The following is a 26,561-nucleotide window of genomic DNA, read 5'->3' as shown; positions in this document are numbered from 1 at the left end:
AGAAAACAGGTATGGTGAGAGACCTTGCTTTGCCAAATGTAGACATTAAATGGATTGGTCAGAGAGGGTTAAAGTGGCACCAATTGATGCCATTGGTGAAATCCTTCATGCAAATCCAACACCCTGACCTCATAATAGTGCACTGTGGTGGCAATGACCTAGGCACTTTGACTGGGGTAGGTCTGGAAATGCTTATGAAGGACACCTTTGCACAACTGTTTTCACTTTTCCCTAAAACTGCCTTTGTGTTTTCTAACATATGCCAAAGGCAAAAATGGAACTGGTCCAATCATTTCTGTCCGCAGATTGACAAAGCAAGAAAGCACGTCAACAAATCTGTTTCTGCTTTCCTCCGTGACTATGGTATGGGTTCCATTTACCACAACAACTTGCGTTACGACATGCAAGACATTTATAGAGGAGATGGTGTACACTTCAATGATGAAGGGAACAGAGTCTTCCTCTTGAACCTTAGACTCTGCATCGGTACTTACTTGTAGGTACCACTAAAAAATCACTTCATAAACACAACGGCTCTTTTTAGAGCCCCCTAATATCTAAACACTTAAATCTGAATTTTATTTCTCTTTTTATTTTTTTTTTCTACCGTACGCGTACGGTAAGCTTACCGTAAGCTTACCGTACGCGTACCCCGCGATTTTTTTTAAAAAAATAATAAATGTTTTCTTTGAACTTTTCTGTCCTTCTTTGACCCCCTTACAAATGTTAGGGGGTCTGTAACTCTCCACCTTGCCCCCTTTTCAAGATATCACTCTTTTTTTTCTGAGTGAAAAACACGAAATGGCGGCCGCCGCTTCCTGGTTTCGACCGATTCGAATGTTTACTAAGATCTAAGGGCCAATCAGAATCGCGCTCGCGCACGCCACCGTATGCGTACGGTAAGCGCACCGTAAGCGCACGGTAAGCTGCCACAGATATATATATTGATTAAAAGGCTATTTTCTCAGATTCTACTGAACAGATTTACACCAAACCTACAAAAGGCACTTCCTTGACCTAGGGACTACCTCTCTGCCAAATTTCAAGTAATTCTGTTCAGCCGTTCGGGCTGTAGCCCTGTCTAAAGGTCCTATGGAAAAATGCATGGGAAAAACGCGTTTTGGGACCCCCCTCTTATCTCAGCCCCCGCTTGACGAATCCCCCCGAGACTTTCAGGGTAGGAGCGGAGCGTAGCGCCCCACCTATTTTGAATAATTCGCGAGGATTCGTCGACCGGCGCCAAAGTTATTCAAAATAGAATGTTGCGGATTTCCTATGGAAAAGGGGTCCTAACTATAACTACCTACTGGCGACCGCCAGTAGGTAATATATATATATATTTTTTTTTTTTTTTTTCTTTTTAATTCACTAAAATCGGTAGGAAGTTGCATTTAAAAAACCTTAGCAATTCACTGAAAGAAAAGGTTACAGGGACGTTATAGTTAGGAAATTAAAAAAGGCCTTTTCAAATTCACTGAAAAAAACCAAAGGTTGCAGGGACGTTATAGCTAGGTTCTGTTTTCCCTCCTACAAAACCAGTGAAATTCAGCAGTTATAGTTAGCTGAGCTAACTATATCTCGCACCCCCACAATGCACTGCTTATGACCTTACATATTACATCATTCATGACATGGTCAGTGACATCACTGATGACATCACTCACCACAGAATTTCTATGGTTTTTTAACTAGTAGTTGCGTTTGCAGAATGATGAGAAACAGGGCGGGCCTCCGACCAGCTCTCAGCAAATCCCAATGTCTGGGATTTACTTGAGGTTACATAAGGGGTTTCTGGCCCCCAAGGACCTCAGCATCCAAGGGGACTTCATCCCCCAACCAGCAGTGCGCCAGGGGGCGTGTTCTGCAGAGCGGCAGAGAAAGGATGTGTGGTGTATTTTAGTAGGATCCAAGAGTCCACTGCAAGGACACGCGAGGCCAGATATCTATATTTTTTTAACTTAAATATCTCTGAAACTGAAGAACAGATTTACACTAAATCACAAAAAGCATGTTTTCTGGACCAAGTTCTAGCTTTCTGCCAAATTTGGTGTAATACTGTTCAGCGGTTCGGGCTGTAATTGTGTTAAAAACATAAAAAATCCCCATAGACATAAAATAAGGAAAATGCATTTTGGGACCCCCCCCTATTTTCTTGGCCCCTGCTTGACGGATCACCCCAAAACTTACAACACAGCATCTGGACCAAAAAGGTACTTTTTAAAAAAACTAGTGAAGATTCGTCAAGGGATGGCAAAGTTATTGGCAAAACAAAAAACGTGTTTCCTATGGCTATATATGTGCCAGGACTGCTATAGCAATGTGTGCCCTGTACTTCTTTCAAGAATGGAGCCATGGGCAGAGGGAAATATCATTCCATCTGAAATGCAGTAAGGCTTCGGGTCCTGGGGTGGGTACAGCTGAGCAGTGCCTCATCCTATACCTCATAATAGATAAATATGTCATGGTCCGAAGAGGGGCCATACATATGGACTTCATTGACCTCTCCTGCACATTTCTATTGGTACATTGTTCAAAATTGTGGTGTATCATGGAAGGAATGGGCATGGAAAAACACCCTGATAGATCTGTTAAGACGCAAGCAATAAGGCACTTCAGCTAGGAAACTTTTTTTGCCACAGTTGGGGAACCACCAAGTCCCTGTACTCTTATATGCGAGTGATGCGGTCCTAATTGCAAGGACCATGAACAGGCTAGAAGTTCACCACTTCACCACTTTTATGAACGATATAGGCCTCAAGACCAATTTCCCAAAAATAATTTATTATGAGCTGTGAGCCCCAAAAATTAAAGGCACACCTTATTGGGGGGTTCGAGGTTGCTAAAGTTGAAAACTTTGCATACCTGGGCGTCCCTATTGACTCTGCTCTTAAATGGGGCTTCTTACTCAACCTAATGGGACATCAGCTTCAAAGGGCTATCAAATCTGTCTTCAGCTTTACACCAAAACTGGGCCATTAACCAGTGAGCGACTTAATACACATCAATAAAAGTAAACGTATCTCAGTGGGGTGATATTGAGCTGGACTATGGGGGTACACTGATCCAGAACGCCTGCACAAGGGGGAGAACAGTTTTATATGCAGACTGTTAGCTGTGCCACAATTCTCAGCTACTTTCATGTGTCACTGTGAAGTGGTTGTGGGCTACTTGGAAGAAACCATTAAATTAATCCCATTACTGTTATGAATGAGTGTTTGGGGCAAGATAGAAGTGAGTTTCACAAGGGCAAGCATCACCGTCTAAAATTTCATTAGTGAGCATCTCTAAAATCAACTATATTGTATTTTATGCATAAAGCTGTCCTGAAGAAGGCGGTGTCAACTAACTCCAGTCCACCAAAACAGCGCGTTGACATTTGGTTTTAAATAATATGATAATTGCTTTAAATGATATCAGTTTTCTAATTGTGTTTTCTTTTGATAGACAATCTGTGTGTATGTTTGAAATACTTTCTCATGAAATGTTTCTTTAGGAATATATGTAAAATTACACATCATATAGATCAATATAAATCACTAATGTGAGAGATGTGAACTCCAAAGTTGTTGAACTAACCACTACACTTCGATAAAAACTAAGGATTGTCCCTTGGAGGAGAAATTAATTATGAATAAGAACTATTGTGTTTTTTAAATGAATGGGATGTTAAAATGTATTCATGAAGTGTTTTTATCAACGATTTGCAGAATCTGTTTTTTAAAATAAAGGAGATATAATTGTTACTAAAAACAAGGCTTATTGGTTGTATGCTTTAAATGTATGCATGAGTATGAGATATTATTTGAATTGATAATTGAGGAAGAATCACATAGGGAACACTCTGGTTATTGGTGCTACTTGACCCAGTTCCCTTTGTATCTGAAGGACTCCTCTCTGTTTTGATTTTGAATTTTTTGTGCTATTGTTTCTAAGCCTGGAAGTCATGGACACCACCACAAAGCTGTCTGGTGACCAGTGACCATGTGAGGCCACTGGACAAACTGAGTCACAGAGTGGCAACTTTCTAAAAGTTGCATTTCTATAAAAGAGACTTTAAATTTGACTTGAGCATCAAGTCGGGTGAAATGCCACAATTAATTTGATACCTTACAGTTCCCATTTCAGTAGTCCAGTTCAGAAATTAGCCAGGCTGAGTGGTCATTGGCAACTCTGCGTTCGCCAATGGAGCTACTAACTGTCCCACACCAAAACGACAATTTTATGTGTTGCTGTCAGGACCTAAATATAAAAAATACATGTCGGACTTAATAATATACAGCTTTCTGCCTTAGGGCGCAGTATGCCTTCCTTATGGGAGACTTACTTAAATTGATATGGGAAGAGAGGGTTTTGCCATTGGTTTCAATGGCTAAGTCGAGCCATGAAATGAAATGATATAAACTTAAATCGCGCAGCAAAGTGCCCAAGGGCTTCAAGGCGCTGTTAATACTGCGTTTCCAGTCTGAAGTGACAGGCCGGAAGCCATTTTGTACTTTGTCACACACAGGGTGGCACAATCAGTGCTGAAACCCAGGGTGGAGAATCTGCCTTACATGCCCTGGGTACCATATACTAGGGACTTATAAGTAAGCCAGTCTCTGCCAATTGGAGGTAGCCAACTCGACATACACTTTGTAATGGGTTATGACACTAGCACTGAGTTCTGGTTAGCAGGCCTCAGTGCACTCTCAGAATCAAAATACCAGCAGCACCAGTCCAAAAATGTGTGGGGGGGGGGGTGAACATGCAAAAATAAGTATTTCTTTTCACTTTGCTAAAGTTGGGTTCAACTACTGTACTCAAATACATCGGCTCAACTGAAAATGAATCAAAAAAGAAGGGATTGACAATACTTTTGTAAATGAAGTAGAGTTCTTGTAAGTAATTAGTCCAGTAGCCAGTAGTGTAATTTATTCAGTTACAGGTAAGATGATACTGGCCCCACCGGGAACAGCATCCTGCTGCTCAGCCCCACTCATTCCAACTGACCACTCATCCAAGCCATGCACTCATTAGCATCCTATTACGTCACACTCACACAGGCTGAGCAGCAAGGAACTAGGAGACACAGGATATAACACATCTCCTTCCTACAGAAAACAATAAAAACAACAAGAAGCAAAGTGAAAGAAAATACATATTCCCACTTGCTGTACATGTAAGCATGAGGAAAGATCACATTATATTAACCCCTTCGCTGCTAGGCCTTCGCCCCCCCCCCCTCCGCCCGTGCTAAGCCTTTTTTTGGCAATTTGGGGTCGTTCACGCTTAGGCCCCTGTAACTTTTTGACCACATAAGGAATCCACGCCAAATTTGTGTCCTTTTCTTCCAACATCATGGGGATTCTAAAGGTTTGTGGATTCACATGGAGGGGACCCAGAAATTAGCCAAAATACAGCAAAATTATTTTTGGGGGGTGGCGAATTTGAAGAAAGGGCTACAGATGAAAGTGTCTGGTTTTTCCCTGCATATGGTCTCAACAAAGGGTTTGTGGTGCTGAAATCATCATCTTCCCAGCTTTCAGGGACAAGCTGACTTCTGTCAGAAAACCAACATTGTTTACACAGTTTTGGCATTTTTATGGGACATAGCCTATTTTTGCTACTTTTTGTGCTTTCAACCTCCTTCCAGTTAATAGTAGAAATGGATATGAAAGCAATAATGGATCCTGGAAAGCTATACATTTCAGAAAAGTAGACACAATTCTGAATTTAGCAAGTGGTCATTTGTGTAGATCCTTCAAGGTTTCTTTATGGAAACTAACAGTTGAATATAGGAGAAATTAAAAATTAGTTGAAACAAAACAGCCATTTGTGTCAATGTTTTCACCAGGAACGTCCTCTAATTATGACAGCTGTTTGAAAGCAATATACCGTTACATCCGGTGGACTTTCTGGTTGTGGGGATATATAGGACTTGTAGGTTCACCAAGAACTCGACGAACCCAGAGCCAATAACTGAGCAGCGTCTTTTGAATGGTGTTTTATAATGTACCAGGTATATAGCAACTAATTTGGAAAAATATATACATGGAAAAATCGGTATGTAAGACACCTATGTATTTCTGAAATTGGAACAAAATATAGAGTTCAAAAACCAGTAGATATTTGCACATTTCCGACATTGTGATTACCTATACTGGCATGAGAATTAGAGGTCATTTTTCAAAATGACTTATTTTTTACACATTGTCTTTCATTTGGAAGGCAGAAATGCATAGATAGTCAATAGGTAATAACAGTTGTTCTACAATTCTGTGTTACCCTAAGTCTACCGATAAAAATGATACCTTACTTGTGTGGGTAGGCCTAGTGCCCGCGACAGGAAACGGCTCAAAACGCAACGTGGACACACCACATTTTCACAGTGAAAACTGACCCTTTTTTTGCAAAGTACCTAGCTGTAGATTTTGAACCCTAGCTCAGCCGGCACCTAGGGAAACCTAGCAAACCTATAAAAAAAATTAAAATAGACACCCAGGGGAATCCAGGATGGGGTAACTTGACTGGCTCTCACCATATTCTTTTACCCAGAATCCCTTGTAAACCTAAAAATGTATTTTTAAAAAACACATTTTCCTCACATTTCTGTGGTGAAAAGTTCTGGAATCTGTGTAGATCCACAAAATTCCACCCACCCCGCGTTTCCCAAACTCTTCCGAGAAAAATGGTACCTCGCTTGTGTGGGTAGGCCAAGGGCCTGCGCCAGGAAACAGCCCAAAACGCAACGTGGACACACCACATTTTCAAAATGAAAACTGACACTTTTTTTGCAAAGTGTCTAGCTCTAGATTTAGAATCCTAACTATGCCAGCACCCAGGGAAAACTAGCTAACCCTTACATTTTTGAATACTAGACACCCAGGGGAATCCAGGATGGGTGACTTGACTGGCTCTCACCATATTCTTTTACCCAGAATCCCTTGCAAACCTAAAAATGTGTCCAAAAAAATACATTTTCCTCACATTTCTGTGGTGGAAAGTTCTAGAATCTGCGTGGATCCACAAAATTCCACCCGCCCCGCATTCCCCAAAGTCTTCTGAGAAAAATGGTACCTCACTTGTGTGGGTAGGCCTAGTCTCCGTGGCAGGAAACGGCCCAAAACGCAACGTAGACACACCACATTCTCACAGTGAAAACTGACCCTTTTTTTGCAAAGTGCCTAGCTGTAGATTTTGAACCCTAGCTCTGCCGGCACCTAGGGAAACCTAGCAAATCTATAAATTTTTGAAAACTAGACACCCAGGGGAATCCAGGATGGGATGACTTATCTGGCTCCCCCCAGGTTCTGTTACCCAGAATCCCTTGCCAACCTCAAAATGTGTCCAAAAAAACACATTTTCCTCACATTTCTGTAGTGGACAGTTCTGGAATCTGTGTGGATCCACAAAATTCCACCCACCCCGCATTCCCCAAAGTCTTTCGAGAAAAATAGTACCTCACTTGTTTGGGTGGGTCAAGTACCCGCGACAGGCAAGGGCCCAAAACCTATTGAAGCGACTTCAAAATTATCTATCACAAAACAACCTGGTTTTGCAAGGGGGGTCCCATGAGTTTTTGGCCCGGGGCTCGGCGGCCATCTAGAGAAACCTACCAAACCCACACATTTCTAAAAACTAGACACCTCGGGGAGTCCAGAGAGGTATGGCTTGCGTGGATCCCCCAACGTTTTTCTACCCAGAATGCCCTGCAAACCTCAAATTTAGATGGAAAAAAAATCAATTTTTTCTCAAATGTTGGTGTGGGAAAGTTCAGGAATCCACGTGGATCCACAAATTTCCCACCACCCAGCATTCCCCCAGGTCTCCCGATGAAAATGATACCTCACTCGCGTGGGTGGGTCAAGTACCCGGGACAGGCAAGGGCCCAAAACCTATTGAGGCAACATCAAAATTACCTATCACAAAACAACCTGGTTTTGCAAGGGGGGGTCCCATGAGTTTTTGGCCCCGGGCTCGGCCGGCACCTAGGGAAAGCTACCAAACCCACACATTTCTGAAAACTAGACACACGGCGGAGTCCAGCGAGGCATGGCTTGCGTGCATCCCCCAATGTTTTCCTACCCAGAATGCCCTGCTAACCTCACATTTAGCTGAAAAAAACACATTTTCCAGATATTTTGGGTGGAATCACTGAGCCGGCACAAATGTCCTACCCCACAGCGTTCCCCTCAGTCTCCTGAGTAAAATGATACCTGCTAGGTTTCCCTATGTGCTGGCTGCGCTAGGGTCCAAAATCCGCAGGTAGGCACATTGCTAAAAACAAGTCTGTGCCTAGTGGGCTTTCTGCCACCCTGGGGCGAAATCGGGGGTGGGGGTGTTGCCTGGATATGCCCCCAAGGGGGGCAGAAAGACTGGTTATTTTTTGGGGAGGTGGAGGCATTGGTATGCCCATTCTGGGCAGCCCTCACCCCGACGCATAAAAAAAGCCAGCATAATCTCTGGTGCCTAGTTGGCTTTCTGCCCCCCCCCCCGGGGGCAGATCACGGGCCAGAAAGAATGTGGCATTTGTTTGGGGGAGGTGGGGGCATTGGTATGCCCATTCTGGGCTTACCTAAACCCTGAATTTGAAAAAAAAAATCAAAAAATCCTGAGGCCTAGCGGGCAGATAAGGGGCTATTGCCCCCATCTGCCCCTGGGGGGAGCAGAAAGACTGTTGTATATTTTTTTGGGGGGTGGGGCCATCTTGGGCAGCCCCCACCCCAACATCAATAAAAAATAAAATCCCTGGTTTCTAGTGGGCTTTCTGCCCCCCCCCCCCCGGGGACAGATTCGGGGCTATTGCCCCAACTGCCCCCTGGGGGGCCGTAAGACTGACATTTCTCTGTGGGGGCATTGCCATGCCCTTTTTGGGCAGCCCCCACCCCAACATCAATAAAAAAAATCCCTGGTTTCTAATAGGCTTTCTGCCCCACTGGGGCAGATTGGGTGCTACTGCCCCCGTCTGCCCCCCTGGGGGGGCAGAAAGACTGACATTTCTCTGGGAGGGGGCATTGCCATGCCCTTTTTGGGCAGCCCCCACATCAATAAAAAAAATCTCTGGTTTCTAGTGGGCTTTCTGCCCCCCGGAGGGCAGATTCGAGGCTACTGCCCCATCTGCCCCCTGGGGGAGCAGAAAGACTGACATTTCTCTGGAAGGGGTGGGGGCAATGCCATGCCCTTTTTGGGGAGCCCCCACCCCAACGCCAATAAAAAAACTGATTTCCAGTGGGCTTTGGTGGGGCAGAAAGACTGACATTTCACGGGGGGGCATTGCCATGCCCTTTTTGGGCAGCCCCCACCCCAACGTCAATAAAAATAATCCCTCCTTTATAGTGGGCTTTCTGCCCCCCCGGGGGGCAGTTTGGGGGATACTGCCCCATCTGTCCCCCGGGGGGCAGAAAGACTGCGATGCCCCAAAAAATATGGGGGAAGCAAAGGCCCTTGCCCAGGGGGCCGCTACCCCTCCCTCGTGGTAGTGGGTGGATCCCTGCTTGGGGATCGCCTCATGGGTGATCCTCAAGCAGGGATCCACTAGGGAAGGGTACCATTGGAAAGGGGACATTCTCCCCTTTCCAACGATACCTTTCCATCTTTTCCGGTGCTGGGGGGGCTAGGATCGCCCCACAAGCACCAAAACTGAGAAACTTAAACTAACTTTCAGTTTTGTTTTCGTTGCAATGACGATGGCGCGGGCGGTTGGGGAAGCTCCTCCCCACCTCCCCAGGCAAAAAAAAAAAAAATGGGAAAACTCTCTGCTGTCTGCAGCAGAGGGATTTTCTGAGCATGTGCTCATTAGCACTGGTGCTCATGACGGAACCATTCCGTCATGAGCACCCAAAGGGTTAAAATGTCACCCCCTAGGTATTAAAATAAAATCAGGTCACATAAGATCATATAACATGAATTGTTCCATTCCTTGAATTGTAGAGGAAGTTTATTGCAAAGATTGATCACACATACAAATAACATACTATATCTCGCTATGCAAAGGAACGCACATGCTCCAGGCAGGATGCAACCTCCACACCCCACCAGTGTACGCACTCCAGAACCACTACAGCACACCACATCTCACTATGCAAAGGAACGCACATATTCCAGGCAGGATGCAACCTCCACACCCCACCACTGTACGCATAACAGAACCACTACAGCACACCACATCAGGCTATGCAAAGGAGCGCACATGTTCCAGGCAGGATGCAACCTCCACACCCTACCACTGTACGCACTGCAGAGATACTGCAGCACACTATGGTATAATACAACCATAGGCAATCCTAATAAAAGGACAACGTTACTTGGGGATTTATTCCGATGATCATGCATCATAGTCACACACAGTCACCACATGGGACTAACACAACACTACCATGCACAAAAAAACTGCAACGTGCAACATAAAGCATAATACATACGCCAAAAGTATATGAGATTAAGCACCCATCAAAAGTGCAACACTCATTAAAATAACACTCAGAAATTTAGCATCATAACCAATAAATACATCAAAACTCCAAACAAAATGCATAAGAATCTGCATAGCATTGTGAAGAAAGTAGTGAGACACAATAAAGAATGAATGTGTCAGCGTGTTCTACTGACAACTGTGTGACAAAAAAGAAGAACAAAATATTCGCTCTGGTTACTGCATAAACACATGCACTAATAAAAGTCTGACAGTCACTCACACACTGCCCACATATATCATACACTACCACAGACAATAGCCCCTAAGCTTGGTACACAAAAAAACTAGAACATTCATGACGGTCTGCAGACAGCAGCATTAAGCATGGCATTAGAAATATACATATTGTGACACATAACATTAGCACTAATACAGTCATGTGATTGGTGAGTGACATCTCACCCGAGACCACTGCCAAAAGGCCAAAAGACCATGTGCTAAAGCTCATACCCCCATGCGTGGGTTAACCTATTGCAGATGTTGAAGCACATCTTAAGCTCCACTCGTAGATGAAAAGTTAAAAAAAAAACACAGTGTAGGTAAAATATCTTTATATTTACACCTCCTTGATTAGCAGTTTTGAGCTTAAGAAATATAACAGTATACAGCTGAATCTCATCCACTGCAAATCAGTCTAATGCAAACCACGCTTGACCCAAAGACCTGCTCCTCGCTATTGCAATTTTTTTTTAAACAATTAAGGTAGTTACCGTTGTTCAATCTTCGGAGGCTGGTTCCCCCTCAAGTAGTTTCGGATTCCGCTGTGCCGATACATTGCCGCAAAACTACTTTGCCGCAGAACAGCTGTGTCCTCCCTTGCGGCACGCAGAACTGCCATCTTCAATAACGCGGCACAGTGGGGTTGCAAGGCGACGTCCGGCGTCCTTGTTCAGTACGTCACGTTATGTTGCAGTGCCGCCTGATGACACCAGCGCTGTGGGGTTACCAAGGCGACATCCGGCATTCTTGCTCACTGCGTACGTTGTCAGTACACGTCTCACAATGATGCCCAGCAGACTGGAGCCGTCAGGAGCGCCCAGCTCGTGATACCACATGCCCTCAAGAGAACCTCGTGTCCGCTTAACAGAACACCGGTAGGTGTGTTTTAACAATAACACATGCTCAGGCCGGCACCCAGATACAACATTAGAGCCTACCCTTCACCACTGTCTTGTATACGGACTTTGTTCAGCCCCGGCTCCCCTCCTCAGTTGTACTGTCGAATAGTCATTTGTTCACCGCATACATCGACACAGGTTAACTTCATGAGTCTGATAACAGCACAATTCAATTAGACTGTACAATAGCTCTAGCGGTAAAAAAATTGCAGAAGGTATTTGCTGTGAGTTGTGTAAAAGCTGGACAAGGCAGATCAAAGCACTTCAGTAGGCTGCATTGACTTCAAGCTCGTAATATTAAATGCCCAACCGTCCAAATCTGTAAACTGTTTGTAAGCTGCAGGTTTCAAGTATCAGGTCACATAAAGTTCAACGTCCTAAAACATCCAATGTGTAGGCTGTCTGTTGTGGAAGATACCGGTGGGGCATCCAAGGCGTTGCTCAGGCTTAATTTTCAGGCTCCTTTTTAAACTCTGGCCATCTTCTTGTAGTTTCTTGTGTAATTTCTTGGCTCTTCATGTGTGGTTCTTTTCAAAATCAATGCCACTTTTGTAAAGGAAGTAGGATCCTTGTGAGCAATCAGTCCAGTAGCCAGTAGTGTAGATTATGTAGATTTATTTAGTTACAGGAAAGATGGTACAGCCACACCAAGAACAGCATCCTGCTGTTCAGCCCCACTCATTCCAACTGACCACTCATCCAAACCATGCACTCATGAACATTCTATTACATCACACTCACACAGGCTGAGCAGCAAGGAACTAGGAGACACAGGATATAACAAACAGCTTCCACAGTTCATTAAAAAGCATGGATACGTTCTAGCTCCTATCTTATTTAATCTTTACATGACTCTGAGATCCAACCTTTTTAACCATCATTACCTCCTCATCTCTTTCCTCATTCCAATCCTTATATAGTGAGGTTTACCCTGTGCATAACCTTTTACTCAAAACCATCTAAAGCTGTTCTATCTTTCCATTACAAAGGACCTACCCTCCCAAAAAACATCCACCAACTAGGATCACTTTTCTTTCTGGTGTAGCCCGTTTTCAACCTTCCGGCATTGGTTGCAAGAGCACTTCTAAATCTGTTTTTTTTAAATGTTGTATATGTATTTGTTTATGCGAGTTTGGAATGCAAGGCTGTAGAGCCTGCAAATCGCAGGTTCTGATACCAACCAGAGTGCTCAGTGGAGTAATGTACCTAGGGTACAGATTTGTGAATAACTCTGGGCCCAATCACAGTGAGAGAGATCAAACACTGCCCAGCCTATGCCTCGCCACTCCACATCCTGCTCGCAGATGGATGCCCTGTCAATCTTGCCTACCATGCCTGATGCCCGGAGTCAGGCTGGCCGCAGCAGAACCTCAAACCCTGTCACTACTCTTCATTCAGGGTTGTGGGCTAAAGATGCTGACACGTTCAACCAGAGCTTTAAGTAGGATGAAACAATGGGGGGGGGGGGTTCTCTCAAAGGGGCATGGTCAATATAATTAAGGGCGTGGCTTAAAAACACCTAAGCTAAAAAGCTGTGCTTTCCATAGTGTATCTGGTGTTTTGCTGCTTCTGTCATTGCATCCAGACATATAATTCAAGAAGTAACATTACACCTACAACAAGCCAGTACAATTGGCTTTGTCAATGGATATTAGCAGCATAACATAAATAAGCAGCAACTATGGCTTAGTTGTTTATAATATTGAAAATGCTTCAGTTCCGTAATGAGACTGCGAAAGTACCATGACGTGTTTCTTTGAAGTTACAGCAAAGGCAGTGAAGGGTTGTACTGCTGCAGAGTTAAGATTTGTTTTTCAAGCTGATGGTGAGGGCAAAAACGAAGAGCGCAATAGGGACCAGTCGCCGCTGCTGCTTTTTAGAAATGCGGGTGCTGAGCACTGGCAGGACCCGTCCCACTTAAAGCCCTGCATTCACGCATGTACAAGCGCTGCTGCTCATCGCTTTCTAGTCCCTAAAAATGCACAGATATGAATGTGTGATGTGGCTCGGCAGGAACCACTATAGTCTAGCTCTGGACAAGGCAAGGAATACACCAGACACACTGTAGGCTATATTGGGTCGGAAGTCAAAAGCGACCTCTGCCCGTTTATTTATACTCGCTGGCCACGCCTGGCAAGCAGAGTGATACATTGTGCTCAGGCCCTTCCAGGCCAAGGGTCTTCGAGCAAATCACGGGTAGCATCTAGACCGCTACATCCCATCCCAAGCTAGTGTTAAAAATAACCAAAAGAGTCAACACACAAAGTCTGTGAGCCTTTGACTTGGATTGGGCCTCAATTCGTACCTCTGGTGGTGGCCTCCTCGACCTGCCTGAAGACTGTCGGGTGACAAGGTATCAGTGGTCTTAGTCGTTCAGGCCTCTGCGGCCATGGATAGAGGTGGGTTTAGCACTGTTTGGTTTTCCTCTGGACTTGGCAGCAGGCCCTCAGCTGTGTACTCCGTCCGTACCAGCTTCCGTTACTTGCTTGAACCAGGATATGTTCCGGGTAATAATCTCACCACCCATTTGAGCTGTGATGGCGGTCCCGTTGCACTTCAGCGCGGTCCACGCCCCAGCCTCATATGGCGTGCGAAACTTCCCTCCGCTGCGGCGGTTCCTTACTAGGACTGTGCATCCTGGCACGATGATCCTGGTCTTTGCTCTTCTTTTCCTGCTGGCCCGTTCATTGGTTGTCGTTCATGGTGCCTGGGTATTGGCAGGGTCATACGGTTCTGAGGCCCAACCGTCCGCTATGGGAATGGTGTCCCACTGGGGTCTGGCTAGCATCAGGGACCAGGGTGACCTCTGCGCCGTGCAGTGTGGGGTACTGCGGCACTCCCGTAGGAACCAATGCAGCGCTACCTCCAGGTTGGTCTGCTCGGAGACTGCGATCCGTAGGACTTTGAGGGTCCTCATGAAGCGTGCTGTTGGCCTGGGGCCATTGCAGAGTGATGCGGTGATGGTGTACACCCAGCAATGCCAGCAGGTCTTTAAATTCTGCTCCCTGAAATGGGGGCCCATTGTCGGTTTTGACTTCATGAGGCAATACAAATATAGAGAACGTCTTCTCCAAAACCGGTTGTAGGTGGGAGAAGGATGTGGACGCAATAACCTCTACGATGGGGTATTTTGTGTAGCTATCGATGAGAACTGCAGTTACCCTGCCATCTGGAAAACTCCCGAAGTCTAGACTTACTCTCGCCCATGGGCCTGTAGCTGGGTCTTCAGTTATGATTGGAGCAGGGTGTTCCTGGCTACTCGTGAGTTGACACAGTCTGCAGTTCCTTACCAGGGCGTCCACAGCAGCTTTGAGCCCAGGGAACCACACTTTTTAGGTCGAGCCTAGTGCAGCGCGCATGCGCTGCCCTATGGAAGGCTTCTTGTGAGCACTCCAAACTTCCCCGAAACGTCTATGTGTGGGTTTGGATCATGTTACTAATGAAACACAGCGCGGTCGCTTTCACTTGCGCGGCGGCGCTTTTTATGTAGTGTTGTAATGTGAGCATGTGTCTTCTCTTCTGTTCTCTGGAAACAGTTAAAGGTGCTCTGTGAGTTGTCTTTCCATCCAGGCGTGCTTGCAGTAAGGTCCGTGTGGCAGAGGCTGCTCTGCTTTCAAGGCGCTTTTAAAGGCACATGCATGGAGGAATTATTGACTACTCATCTGCACACCAGCAACCCAACGAAGACAAGCAACCTATGAGATGGCTTTCAGCCTTCCGATCGCGGGAGCTCCTGCAATTGTTTACAATGTTTTAAGATGGAGGATGCAGCGCAGATTCTTTTGCAAAATGATTGGATGTTTACAGCCAGCTTGCACAGCTTTGCTTTTCTGCGAGCAGGAGGAGAAAAGTAGAAAAGTGGTTTTTTTACTGTTTCTTTTCTTTTCTTAATTACACCTGACAAGGCAGCAGAAAATGTCAAAAACGCTGTGTACAGCGTGCGTGATCTTGGAATCTGAGTCACCAACTCGTACATGGCATTAGTAGTAAACACTGAACAGTGCAGGCATCCATCTAGTGCCTTGAATTGGGCAAATGGAATCATTGAGCACTGGGAGTACAGGTAACAAGATTGATTTTAGGCAACTGCGATATTGTTTGGATTTTTTAAATAAAAAAGTCACTTCCTAGCAAGGCTACAGGGTACCACAGAATGCTGAGGAAGACATAAATAAATCAATTTGACTGTTCACAGATGATGAGGGCCCTTCCTAGGAAGGTTACTTAGAGAATTACAGGTGACAGGGAACGAATGAGAAATGGAGTGAAGTGTTCTGTTAAATGTCAGGGAGAGAAATCGAAGAGACAAAATATATATTATGGACACAGAGTGAAACGCCTGCTACATTTCGAAATGGCTTTATTAAATGATTTATACCTATGTCAAATTATTTTTAGGAGTATGTTTCTTTTCATAGCATTAACTACTGCACTGCTGCTATTTCTAAGTAGTGACTATTACACAATCAAATTGTACTCAATTTATCCATCTTAGGAGGATGTGCCGGACGTCCCCGGCTGCCGCACTTTTATTAATCTTAGTGCCACGAGCCCAGCAACGTAGTTACAGCTTATGAAAGTAGTGATTTGCTTTGTTTTGCCATGTACAGCATGCTGAGTGCCTTTTTCTTCCTTTCACGATGTATTGATTATGTACATACAACTGCTCCCAAGGTGTATTGGCAATAAGCCACAGCTGGTTTGCACAATTCACTTAAAATATTTGGGCTGCTCAGGCCCCCGCTATACTAACATCTTCATGGCGAGCTATGAGGGTCTTATCTATTAACATTTGTGTGATTCTGCATGTAACACTGCTGTTTGATACTCACATTGTTTTTACAACGTAGCTTCACACCTCATTGGGTGCCCCGCGGCAGTAGTTTACCACAAATTTCGATGTATTAAATGGCTAATATAATGTAAAGGATAATGTGCTGCATGGCTAAACACTTAGACGGTCCCAAAGGAGAGACCTATTGGCTATACCAATGCATGTTCTCTCATGCAAGACTTCATCCTCATCGTCCCTTGGTGTCCTTCGTGAGCTAGGGAGGTGGCTCGTTCTTGCAGACTCGCATGGATGACTATGTGAGAGCCTCTTAGTATCACTCCATCTGCTGCAGCACTTAGCTCATCTCGCACCTTCCAGAGTTTTCATAGCCGGTCTCGTTCCATCCATTCGCCCCCGTGCAGAAAATCTTCCCAGGACCCTCTTCGGAGTGATTTCAGCACCTTCACTAGTACAGCGTCTGTGCCGGTCTCGGCTTTGATCTCGTCCAGGGTAAGGGCTCGCGGACAGGCCCACTGGGATATCATATCTATGTATTCTTCCATCTTGATCTCTTGATCGCCTCCATCCCCAGACGCTTTAGGCAGGGGTCGTGACAAAAAGTCTGTCGGATTCTTAGCCCTGGGACGGTATACTAGTTTCATTTGATAATGTTGTAGTTGTATCGCCCATCGTTCGATCTTGGGGGAGGGTGTGGCGCTGGTCCTCTAAATAGCGGGATCAGTGGTTGGTGGTCAGTCACTACTCGTAACAGATGCCCACTGACGTACAGATGGAAGTGGTTGCAAGTCCAGCTATCCTAGCTGAAAAGGGGTGAAACCCAGAAACCGGTCATAGGATGCTTGTTTCCGGTCCAGGGAGGACCTGGCTTGGCAGTTCGGTCTGGACTGTTCCCATGAGGCACAGGGTCAAGACTGATTTGCATATGACCAGGTCTAAACTGGGGTGGCATGGTGAGCAAAAGAATGATGGATTTAGCCCAGATCTCTTGACTGGGGGGGAATGTTTTGATTTGTTCTGCATTCCGTCCATCAATTGTGTGTCTTTTGCTTTCTCGCCCTAAGTGCGCCGGGTATGCCTAGACGTAGGTCCCGGGCTCACTGTGCCACTGGAATCAATCTATCCTAGCTGAAGAAGGGTGAAACCCAGAAACCGGTCCTAGGATGCTTGTTTCCGGTCCAGGGAGGACCTGCCTTGGCAGTTCGGTCTGGACTGTTCCCATGAGGCACAGGGTCAAGACTGATTTGCATATGACCAGGTCTAAACTGGGGTGGCATGGTGAGCAAACGAATGATGGATTTAACCCAGATCTCTTGACTGGGGGAGAATGTTTTGATTCGTTCTGCATTCCGTCCATCAATTGTGTGCCTTTCCCACTTCCAGGCCACATCTTTCTTTGTCAGGGCACGCAGGGGCTTTGCTAGCGTGGCCAAATTTGGTATAAACCGCCCACAGTATATGGCCCTCCCGAAGAAGCTCCGGACTTCTGATGCATTCATCGGGGCAGGGGCTTGTTGTATGGCCTATGACTTCTTCGGGTCTACTCTGACTCCATCCTGGCTGAACACGTAGCAGAAGAAATCAATAGACTTCTGGAAGAACAAACACTTGTCCTTGTGAAGGGAGACTCCATGCTCAGCAAGACACTGGAGGGTGGCCCTGAGATGGTGATGATGTTCTTCTATGGTTGCTGAGTGTATCAGGAAGTTGTCGCTGACACTTAGCATTCCCTGGAGTGCTATTAGCACCTCACCGGCAGCATTTAGAAAGATTTCTCCGCTGATGAGATCCCAAAATTCAATCGCTTGTAGAGGCGTAGGACTATGTGGGTCGAAAAGGTCGTGATGTATCGGCTCTCCTTGGCTAGCCTTGACTGGCGGTATCCTGCGTTGAGGTCAAGCTTGGAGAACCAGTGAGACCAGTTTCCGATCAGCCAGAATGTCATCTACAGTAGGTGTCAAATGTCTTTCCCTCTTCATCGTCTGATTGGGTAGGTGCATATTGATACATAGTCGGATCTTGCCAGGTTGCTTTGGCTTCTCCGTGATCACCATGGGCGAAACCCATGGTTTCGGGCCGGTGACCTTCTCTATGACACCTAGTCGTTCCAGCTCTTTCTCGACGAGTGGCCTGAGGTGGAAGGGTATCTGCCTGTGTCTTAACGCAACTGGCTTCACAGCCTTGTCTAGATGCAATTCGATCAGGGCCTTTTTCATGCATCCTGACCCTTCGAATAGTTGCGGGTCATTTTCCCTTTGAGCGGCAGTGGTGTTTGGCTGCTGTACGTGAGGATCCTGACATGCGACGGGGATAATACGGGTCTTGGGTTGAGTCGCTTGTATTGTTGGCACCCCATCACATTCACGGATGCTCCTGTGTCGATCAATGCTGTGACCTGGGATCCATTAATTTCTAGGGCGCATGTGGGCTGTGGGCAACTCTTCCGTCTGAGGTCACTCGCGAATGAGATGAGGTAACATTCACCTTCCTCGTCTGTTGATGAGTCCTCTGGGTATTGCCTCTGTTGCACGGGTGTCCAGGCTGACTTTGGGCTTTCAGAGTCTTCAAGCAACAGGTGTTTTACTGTTTTTGACAGTGGTAGTCATCCCCAGGCTCCTCGATTCCTCAGGCCTCCTCTGCACGCCACAGCAAAGTGGTTGGGGGTGCCACACTTTGAGCATGTTCGCCCTTGTGCTGGGCATTCTTCCTGCGGGTGTTCTTCTCTACCGCAGTACCCGCAGCGGGATCCTAGTGTGCTTCTTCCTGGCCATCGTCCACGGGCGCCTCTGTTCTGGGTGCAAACTGCATCCGCCCTTTCTTTTATTGATAGCGACAGGTTTCTCCGCTTGTTGTGTAATGGCAATGTCCATTGCCGTCGCTCTGGCATCCAATAGGTCATGCGACCTGGCCACGATGAGGATGTCTTTCAGGGTAATACCTGGTTGTCGCAGAATAGGAGTCCGGAGGTTCTTGTTCCGGCAACCTTGAACCACTTGGGCCCTCCTCTCCTTGTTCTGGTCGTCATCTGTACAGGTGCTCGATAGCTCTCGCAGCCGTGCATGGAACACATCCATAGACTCCTCTTCCCTCTGGCGCGCTTGGCACAGTGTGAACCGTTCATAGTCAGGGTTCAATTGGGGATCGAAGTGCTCGTTCAATGCTCTGACCACTGCGCTGTAGTCGTTAGGCGCCCCGGTATTAGGCAAATGCGCAAATAGTTTGTCAATTTTGTTGCTCGTGAAATGTAATAGTAGGGACCTCTTCACTGCACCTCCATTTCCTGCGTCGCTGTAAAATAGTTGTCCAGCCTGCTGATCCAGAATGTCCATCTGTGAGATGCTGTGGCCGGGTCGATGAGCTCGCTGAATGGGGGCAACGCACTGATCTGAGAGTCTTGTGACGTCGGTTGCATAGCTAGCGGGGCCAGCTTGTTGGGCAGGCGGCCGTTGTTGCGGCGCTGCATGGGCTGCCGGGTCTGACACTTTCCCTGTGAGATGATGTATCTGCTGACTTGTGGTCACCGTGATGACAGTGCTTGGAGGTGCTGTGCAAATATTGTTCCCCCACTCCAGGTGTGTGGTCCTGTTGCAGGCTGTGCTCAGGACACTGCTGCCACTGGATGCCTCACTGGTGCTGTGACGGCTCTGCAGGCTGGGGCTGTCTGTCAGGGATGATGGCCAGAGCCACGTGCATGCTATTGAGGGGGTTCTGGGTAGGCCGTGAAGTCAGAAACCAGCAGGGGGCAGCGTTGTAGGGAGCGCAGTGTCTTAGCGCTCACAGCAGCTGTGCTTACCAGGGTCCGCTTCAAGCATTCAGCCTACCTGAGCCTCGCACACATGTGTGGGCGTCAGGTGGAAGCAGGCAACTCTTTGTACCTCCTACTGGCCCTCACAGGCCTCGCGGCAGACACAGGAAGATTCCAGCGAGACAGGCAGCCTTCCACAGACCGCAGGACCGCCGAGACACGGGCCCCGGGCAGGCCATCTTAGCATTGCAGGATGCCACCGCCGGCTCCACAGTGACGCCGGCACCTCTCGATTGTTGCGCCTGATATCGCGGCGGGGCCAGATGGGTGCAGCACGCAGACTTTGTGCGTGTCGCGACGGCGCACTTTTCACCCCGCAGGGCAGACACGCAGGGAGCAGGAAATGGATCGGCGGTGGGTCTGTACGGCGTGGGGATAAGTGACGCCCACCCTAGTCGCCAGTGTGATGTGGCTCGGCAGGAACCACTATGGCCTAGATCTGGACAAGGCAAGGAATACACCAGACACATTGTAGGCTATATTGGGCCGGAAGTCACGAGCAACCTCCGCCCGTTTATTTATACTCGTGCAGCGCGCGCAAAGGAATTAGTTTTATTAATTTAAATGTGTACTTGCCTCCGTTCATCCATATTCCGGTGTTTACATTTCCCCACCCTGCCCCTCCCCCCCGCCCGCCCGCCCCGCCCCTCCTCACTGCCCCACCGAACACCCTCCACGAGCCGCTACTGCTCTAAAGTGCTTAGCTAAAGTCGGGCCAGGCTCAAGTATCCACAACCAGAGGCGCAACTAGAGCCAAATTTCGTGGGGGCTAAGAAAAAATTTCGGGGGGGGGGCTGAATCTTTAAGCAATAGGCAGAGTGGAGCTGCAGGGGCTATTAGAAGGGGTGAAACAACAGCAAGGCCTCATTAACAGGCAAACGGTCTTTTAAAGACCTGTGAAGTGCTCGGGTGCGGCTGTGTGGGTGCACGGGAAGCTGTCTCATCCCGGGCTGCCACACACGAAGGGGAGGGGGAAAGGGGGGGGGCTGAAGCCCTTTGAGTCCAATGGGTGTTGCGCGCCTGTCCACAACAGTGTAATCCTCACAGCCAACAGAAGTGTCAATCCCACTTCAGACCTAAAGCTACAGCTGCCGACTTCTGCTAACAGATGCACTTTAAATAACAGGGCAAACTACAGCCTGTGACACTTGCAGCAGCAGCAGCGGGATTATTTCTGTTAAAATGCACTTTAAACAACAGGGAAGACAGACATGGTTTTCATTATTTTGAATTTTGGTACGTGACGGTTAAATTAGTTATCAATGCAGGACTTGAATTTCCAAAAGAAAAAAAATAAGACAGGATCGGATAGGCTGCTCCTGCCTGAAATGAGACAAACAATTTAAGGCGCAGCCTGAGGGCATAATGCAGCTTGTTGAATCGCACATGCGCTTTTAGAGCCCACTCCCTTCTCTAGCAGTCTGCATCTCAGAAGAAACTCTCTTCGACTTCAGCCCGACCTCACCTGATCGAACATAAAAGAAAATGTACAAACAACTGTCTCCTGCAGCTATTACATAATGCGTTTCAAAGAACCCCATATTTTCTCCATGTGCTACCCTGCCGAAAGCTAAATCTTTATTCTACCAACCCTAAAATCGAAAGTTATATAGAGGAATACGAAAGTAGAGCGTCCTAGTCTCCTTTCTATATCCATGCTTTTAATGCCATTTATTTATTTTACTCAGGCAATCGCTTGCATGCGAGTGCGGTGCGTGATCGCTGTTTTGCTGTATCCTAAAGCTGTGCTCGAGAGAACCAACTGCACCACGCGGCGCTACGGAGCTGTGCTGTGGCTCAAATGACACCAAAAGAACCAACACATTCAGCATTAGCTGTCGTGGGCGGTGTGTAATTGCTACCAGGGAAGGGGGCGGGGCAATACTAAGGGCTGTGCTCCTTACTTTCCCATAGGTGTCCATGATTGCCTGCTGTCCCACAGAACGTCTTCAGGAGAAGAGCGGTGACTCGCTGTCACAGGTCTGCCTTCTTTTAGAGCTGCCGCTTCTGAGTGCCCTATAAACCTCTAGCGGACCCGCCCCCTCTTGTGGCGCAGAGCGTGTAGTGTTTCTGACTCTGGACTTTACACTGTAAACATAAATATTACTGGAACAGACATTGGTGATGCCATTCTTGTTTTTGATCTGTAATGCTTGAAAAAAATTGGGAACCTGGATTAATATGCAGAAACTAAAGTAAATAAGTAAATACTTAATTGCCAACACAACCGGAAAATCATGCATTGCTGCTATGTACATGACAAAGCTCAAGGGTCCAGATTTACAGACTTTTTCAGCCATGCCAAGTTTCCCAGGTCCATGCGTCATGTGCTGCTCCAGTCCAGTGTTTTTCATTGAATTCTGGGACTTGTAGCCTTGTGTACACCATTGTAAAACACGACTACAAGCTTAGAATTCAAAAGAAACAAGCATTTGCAATGTAATCTGTCTCACCTTTGGGACCTTATTTAGCTGTGCCGCACATTAGCCTGGGTGCTGAAACATCTACTGTTCTTTAACATGGAGGGAAAGTAAGTACCAAACTGCGTGACACACCAGGTATGGGAACACATGGAGAGAAATATTGCCTATCAGCGGGAAATGATATCGTCCGAAGCTCTGTTTTTAATATAAAATCAAGACCTTTGGCGGTTATATCAATGAAAATACAAGATTTGAAAAAAATATTGTCTACGGATGCTCGTGGAAGACAATTTCTATGGACTGGAATCTAGAGAATGCTAAAGTGATTCTGGTATTTTACAGACCTCTCCTGGTTGTTTTCTATCAAGAAAGTTAAATAGAGGCAGTTGACTGAAAAATAAAAAAAAGAAAGTCCCTCAGCAGAAAGCAATTCTGGTATTGTACTGACCTCTGCTGGTCGTTTTCTATCAAGACAATCAAATAGAGGCAGTTGAACAGAAAAAGTCCCTAAGCGGAAGCAGACTGATCTCCAGAGCCCACAAAGTACATACACATATAAGTATATAATAAGTATATACTAAAGCATATACAAGAGGTCTTGAATGTTCAACCTAAAAATGAGGACTGGAGCAGCACTTCTGGAAATGGGAAACTCAACAGCAATGCGTAACTTTTTTAACGCAGAGCCGACGCAAATTGTTGGGTTGTTATTTACTATCCAATGAGAATCATGACTGGACTGTTACCCAAAGTAACCCAAGGTAATACTTTGCGTCAAGGAGGCATTCCATGGGTAGTGCACGGGCACTCCTGTGCATTCACTTGTAGATTTTGAAAGAAATCCATGTCTTCAAAGACTTGTACACATACATTTGCACCAGAATCCTGCACCTTCCAGAGAATGATGTAATGAGGAGAAATATATATATATATTACCAACAAGGAAGGGTGTTGACTTTTGTGAAAAAGTTTCATGGACCGCGAAAGGAACTCCTTGCAAGACCATCAAGCAAGTCTGCTACGGAGAGGGTGGGAACCTCGGAGTCTGAGGTTACAGAAAGTGATGTTCCTGGTGATGAAACTGCTGGTGCCTCAAACAGCAAAGTCAAACCCACACCTTTTCACCAGGAATTCGAGCTAATACGCCAGTCGTGGTTGAGAGACAGGAAGAGCAAACCCTCCGAAAAAAATGCTGAAAAACCCGAAGGGGGGGTTGGCGTAGGGAAAACAATGCATTCCCCAGAGTAACACGCAGCAGGAGAGGCATGAAGTGTTAATGACTGGTGATAATTTGACAGTGGTCAATCTTGCGTCCAGGGCTTTGACGTCATCAGAGGAAGAAGTTCTCAAATTGGGATTTACATTCTGCCCTAATAACCCACTCAAATATACTCAAACGAGGATATACAAATCAAGAATGGAAGGAGCGAAAAAAATAATAGCTATCCAACAATTAAATATTGTAGTCCCAAATGATGCAATCCAGAAAGTTACTTCCAGTTAACTTCTTTATTTTTCAGAATTTTCATCTAACGTGTTCCAACAAGTTTTTAAATTTTTATTTTCTTTTTTTATTTTATTAAATTTTCCAAATCATATTCAAACAAAAATACAATCACCTCATATTAACTAATATCATCCTGACATATATAAACATATATCTCAGCAGAGGTCTAGTTGCAGTTTTTGCAATTTTCAATGGACTGGATGGGGAACACAATATGACAATAAAAAACGATAATACCCCTATCAACCCCAAACAAAATTATACATAAACCAAAAATAAATAGGTCACGTCCCTTACAGCGTGCAATCCTAGTTTGTGTCACTAGGCTTCAGTGTTTGAATAGGAACTGTGCATGGACCCATTGTTCGCGGTATCCGGTCCTAGCTCTGAGCCTCAGCCGATTCAGTATGGTTTAGAAGGTAGACACGCAGTGGTTCCCAAATGTCTCTGGGTCATGCATTCGGGGGAAGTTCCTCCGCATATATCGATAAATTATCTCTGCAATATGCCAGATCCTTCATCCAAAGATCAATCTTCGGCCAACGTCTGCCACCCCATGTAATCGCCACTCTCCTCTTTGCCAACAACAAAGCCAGGCGCACAAACAGGCCTTTAACACACTTGACATGCGGCATACAACACAGCAAACAAATAAGTGGAGTGCATTGTATCTCCATCGCGACCATCTCTCTTAAGCGACTCACAACCTCTTCCCAAAATGCCCACACCCTCGAGCACCCCCAGGCCAAGTGCATAAAATCAGCACCCTCCCGGCCACACCTCTTACAATGGTCCGAAGCTCGCAGACCATATCTATGCAACCTTTCCGGTGTGTAATAAACTTGATGTATGTATTTAAAATGTACAATTCTCAAATTGCCATTCATGCTTTTCATTCCAGTCAAGCCACAAACATATTTCCAATCATCTTCTGATATTGGTGAGGGCAAACATTCAGACCAGCGTTCACGACTCTGATCTGGAGCGGCCACTCTCTCGAGTCCTATCAACTTATATAATTTCGATATTATCTTCTTATTGCTGGGGGTGGTGAGGGCAAACTGCAAGGATAGCAGTGCGGTGGGCTCCTGGGGGTAGCTGGTGTAGTGCAATCTGACCGTATGTCTCAGGCGATGCACCGCGAACCGAAAGAGGAGTGACTGGTTACTGACATACTGCAAATCCTCTTGTGTGAGAAAGAGGCCGCTCAAGTACACATCCGATAGGTGCCTGAGACCCGCCTCATGCAGCAGTCGAAGAGACGGCTTCTCATGTGTCACAGACAGAGCCGCGTAGTGCTCCAAATACAATGATGGGGCATATAGCGGCAATTTCCTTGCCATTTGGCCTATCCGCCACCAGGCATTTATGGTAGTGTCCACCGTGTTAATTTCCCTTTTTGGGGTGCCTCGACTCCTGTGAGTGACTACACTATGCAGTGGATCAGGCGCAGCGTCTCCTTCCTCCACTGCAACATGTGGAGTGAAGGCATGTGGTCTGTGCCAGTAGTATATGTATTGAGCCTGTGCGCTTAAATAATACACATAAAAATCTGGAGCATCGAACCCACCTTGCGTATAACCCTTCGTAAGCGTCTCCCACTGTACTCTCGCATGTTTGCCACCCCAGGCCAGTCTAATCAAAGATTTTTTAAAAACCTCATCTTTAGAACTATGGGGATGTTGACAAAAAGATAAAGAAACTGCGGGAGTACCACCATCTTTACTAGCGCAATACGATCCGCCAGAGATAATGGCAACCCAATCCAGCCATCAATCTGTTTTTCCAGGTGCACGCAGGCTTTTCCATAGTTTTCCCTAATTACTACCTCTGGGTCACGGTGTACCCAGATTCCTAAATATTTCACAGGATCCTTGGTCCATACTAGTGGGAATTCCAGATCAGGACATATGGTCGACACAGTCAAAGGTATTACGAACGATTTATCCCAGTTAACATATAACCCCGATAGTCGACTAAACCTAACATACTCCCGGACCAATTGTGCAAAGTACTTGGATGGCTCCCGAACAAACAGAATCATGTCATCCGCGTACATGGAAATAGATACTGGCCGATAATTAAAGTTAAGTGCAGTCTCTCTGTGTCGTTGCCGAATCACACACGCCAGCGGTTCCAACAGTAGTGGAAAGAGGAGAGGCGAGAGCGGGCAGCCCTGGCGCGTGCCCCTCTCTATTTGGAACGACTCCGAAGTATAACCACCCACACGCACCCTTGCACTCGGCTCTGTATATAACACCGTGATCCATCGCATAAACAAGGTAGGAAACCCCATGCGGCGAAGAACATAATGTAGATATCTCCACTCGATCGAGTCAAACGCTTTGGCTGCGTCGAGCAACACCGCAGCCGCCTGCAATGATGGCTCCAATATATGAAACATAGAGAAAATGGTCCGTAGGTTATGAGACATGGATCTGTCAGGTATGAAACCCGACTGAT

The 26,561-nt window shown here is 46.3% G+C and overlaps 1 protein-coding gene across 1 annotated transcript in view; it reads right to left on the bottom strand.

Annotated features, from left to right (window-relative positions):
- LOC146866380 (alcohol dehydrogenase 1A-like) overlaps window positions 1-22,206 on the bottom strand; it is a 381,054-nt gene extending 358,848 nt beyond the window's left edge. Inside the window, exon 1 of the mRNA XM_085636246.1 lies at window positions 22,073-22,206. Coding sequence (XP_085492372.1) covers window positions 22,073-22,090 — 18 coding nt within the window. The 5' untranslated portion in view covers window positions 22,091-22,206. The remainder of the gene's footprint in view (window positions 1-22,072) is intronic.
- Between the last annotated feature and the right edge of the window lie 4,355 nt (window positions 22,207-26,561).

The sequence above is a fragment of the Triturus cristatus genome, chromosome 2_1 (assembly GCF_964204655.1).
Source record: "Triturus cristatus chromosome 2_1, aTriCri1.1, whole genome shotgun sequence".
NCBI lineage: Eukaryota > Metazoa > Chordata > Amphibia > Caudata > Salamandridae > Triturus > Triturus cristatus.
The sequence above is the reverse complement of the archived record's forward strand: the minus strand, read 5'-3'. Positions and strand labels throughout refer to the sequence as shown.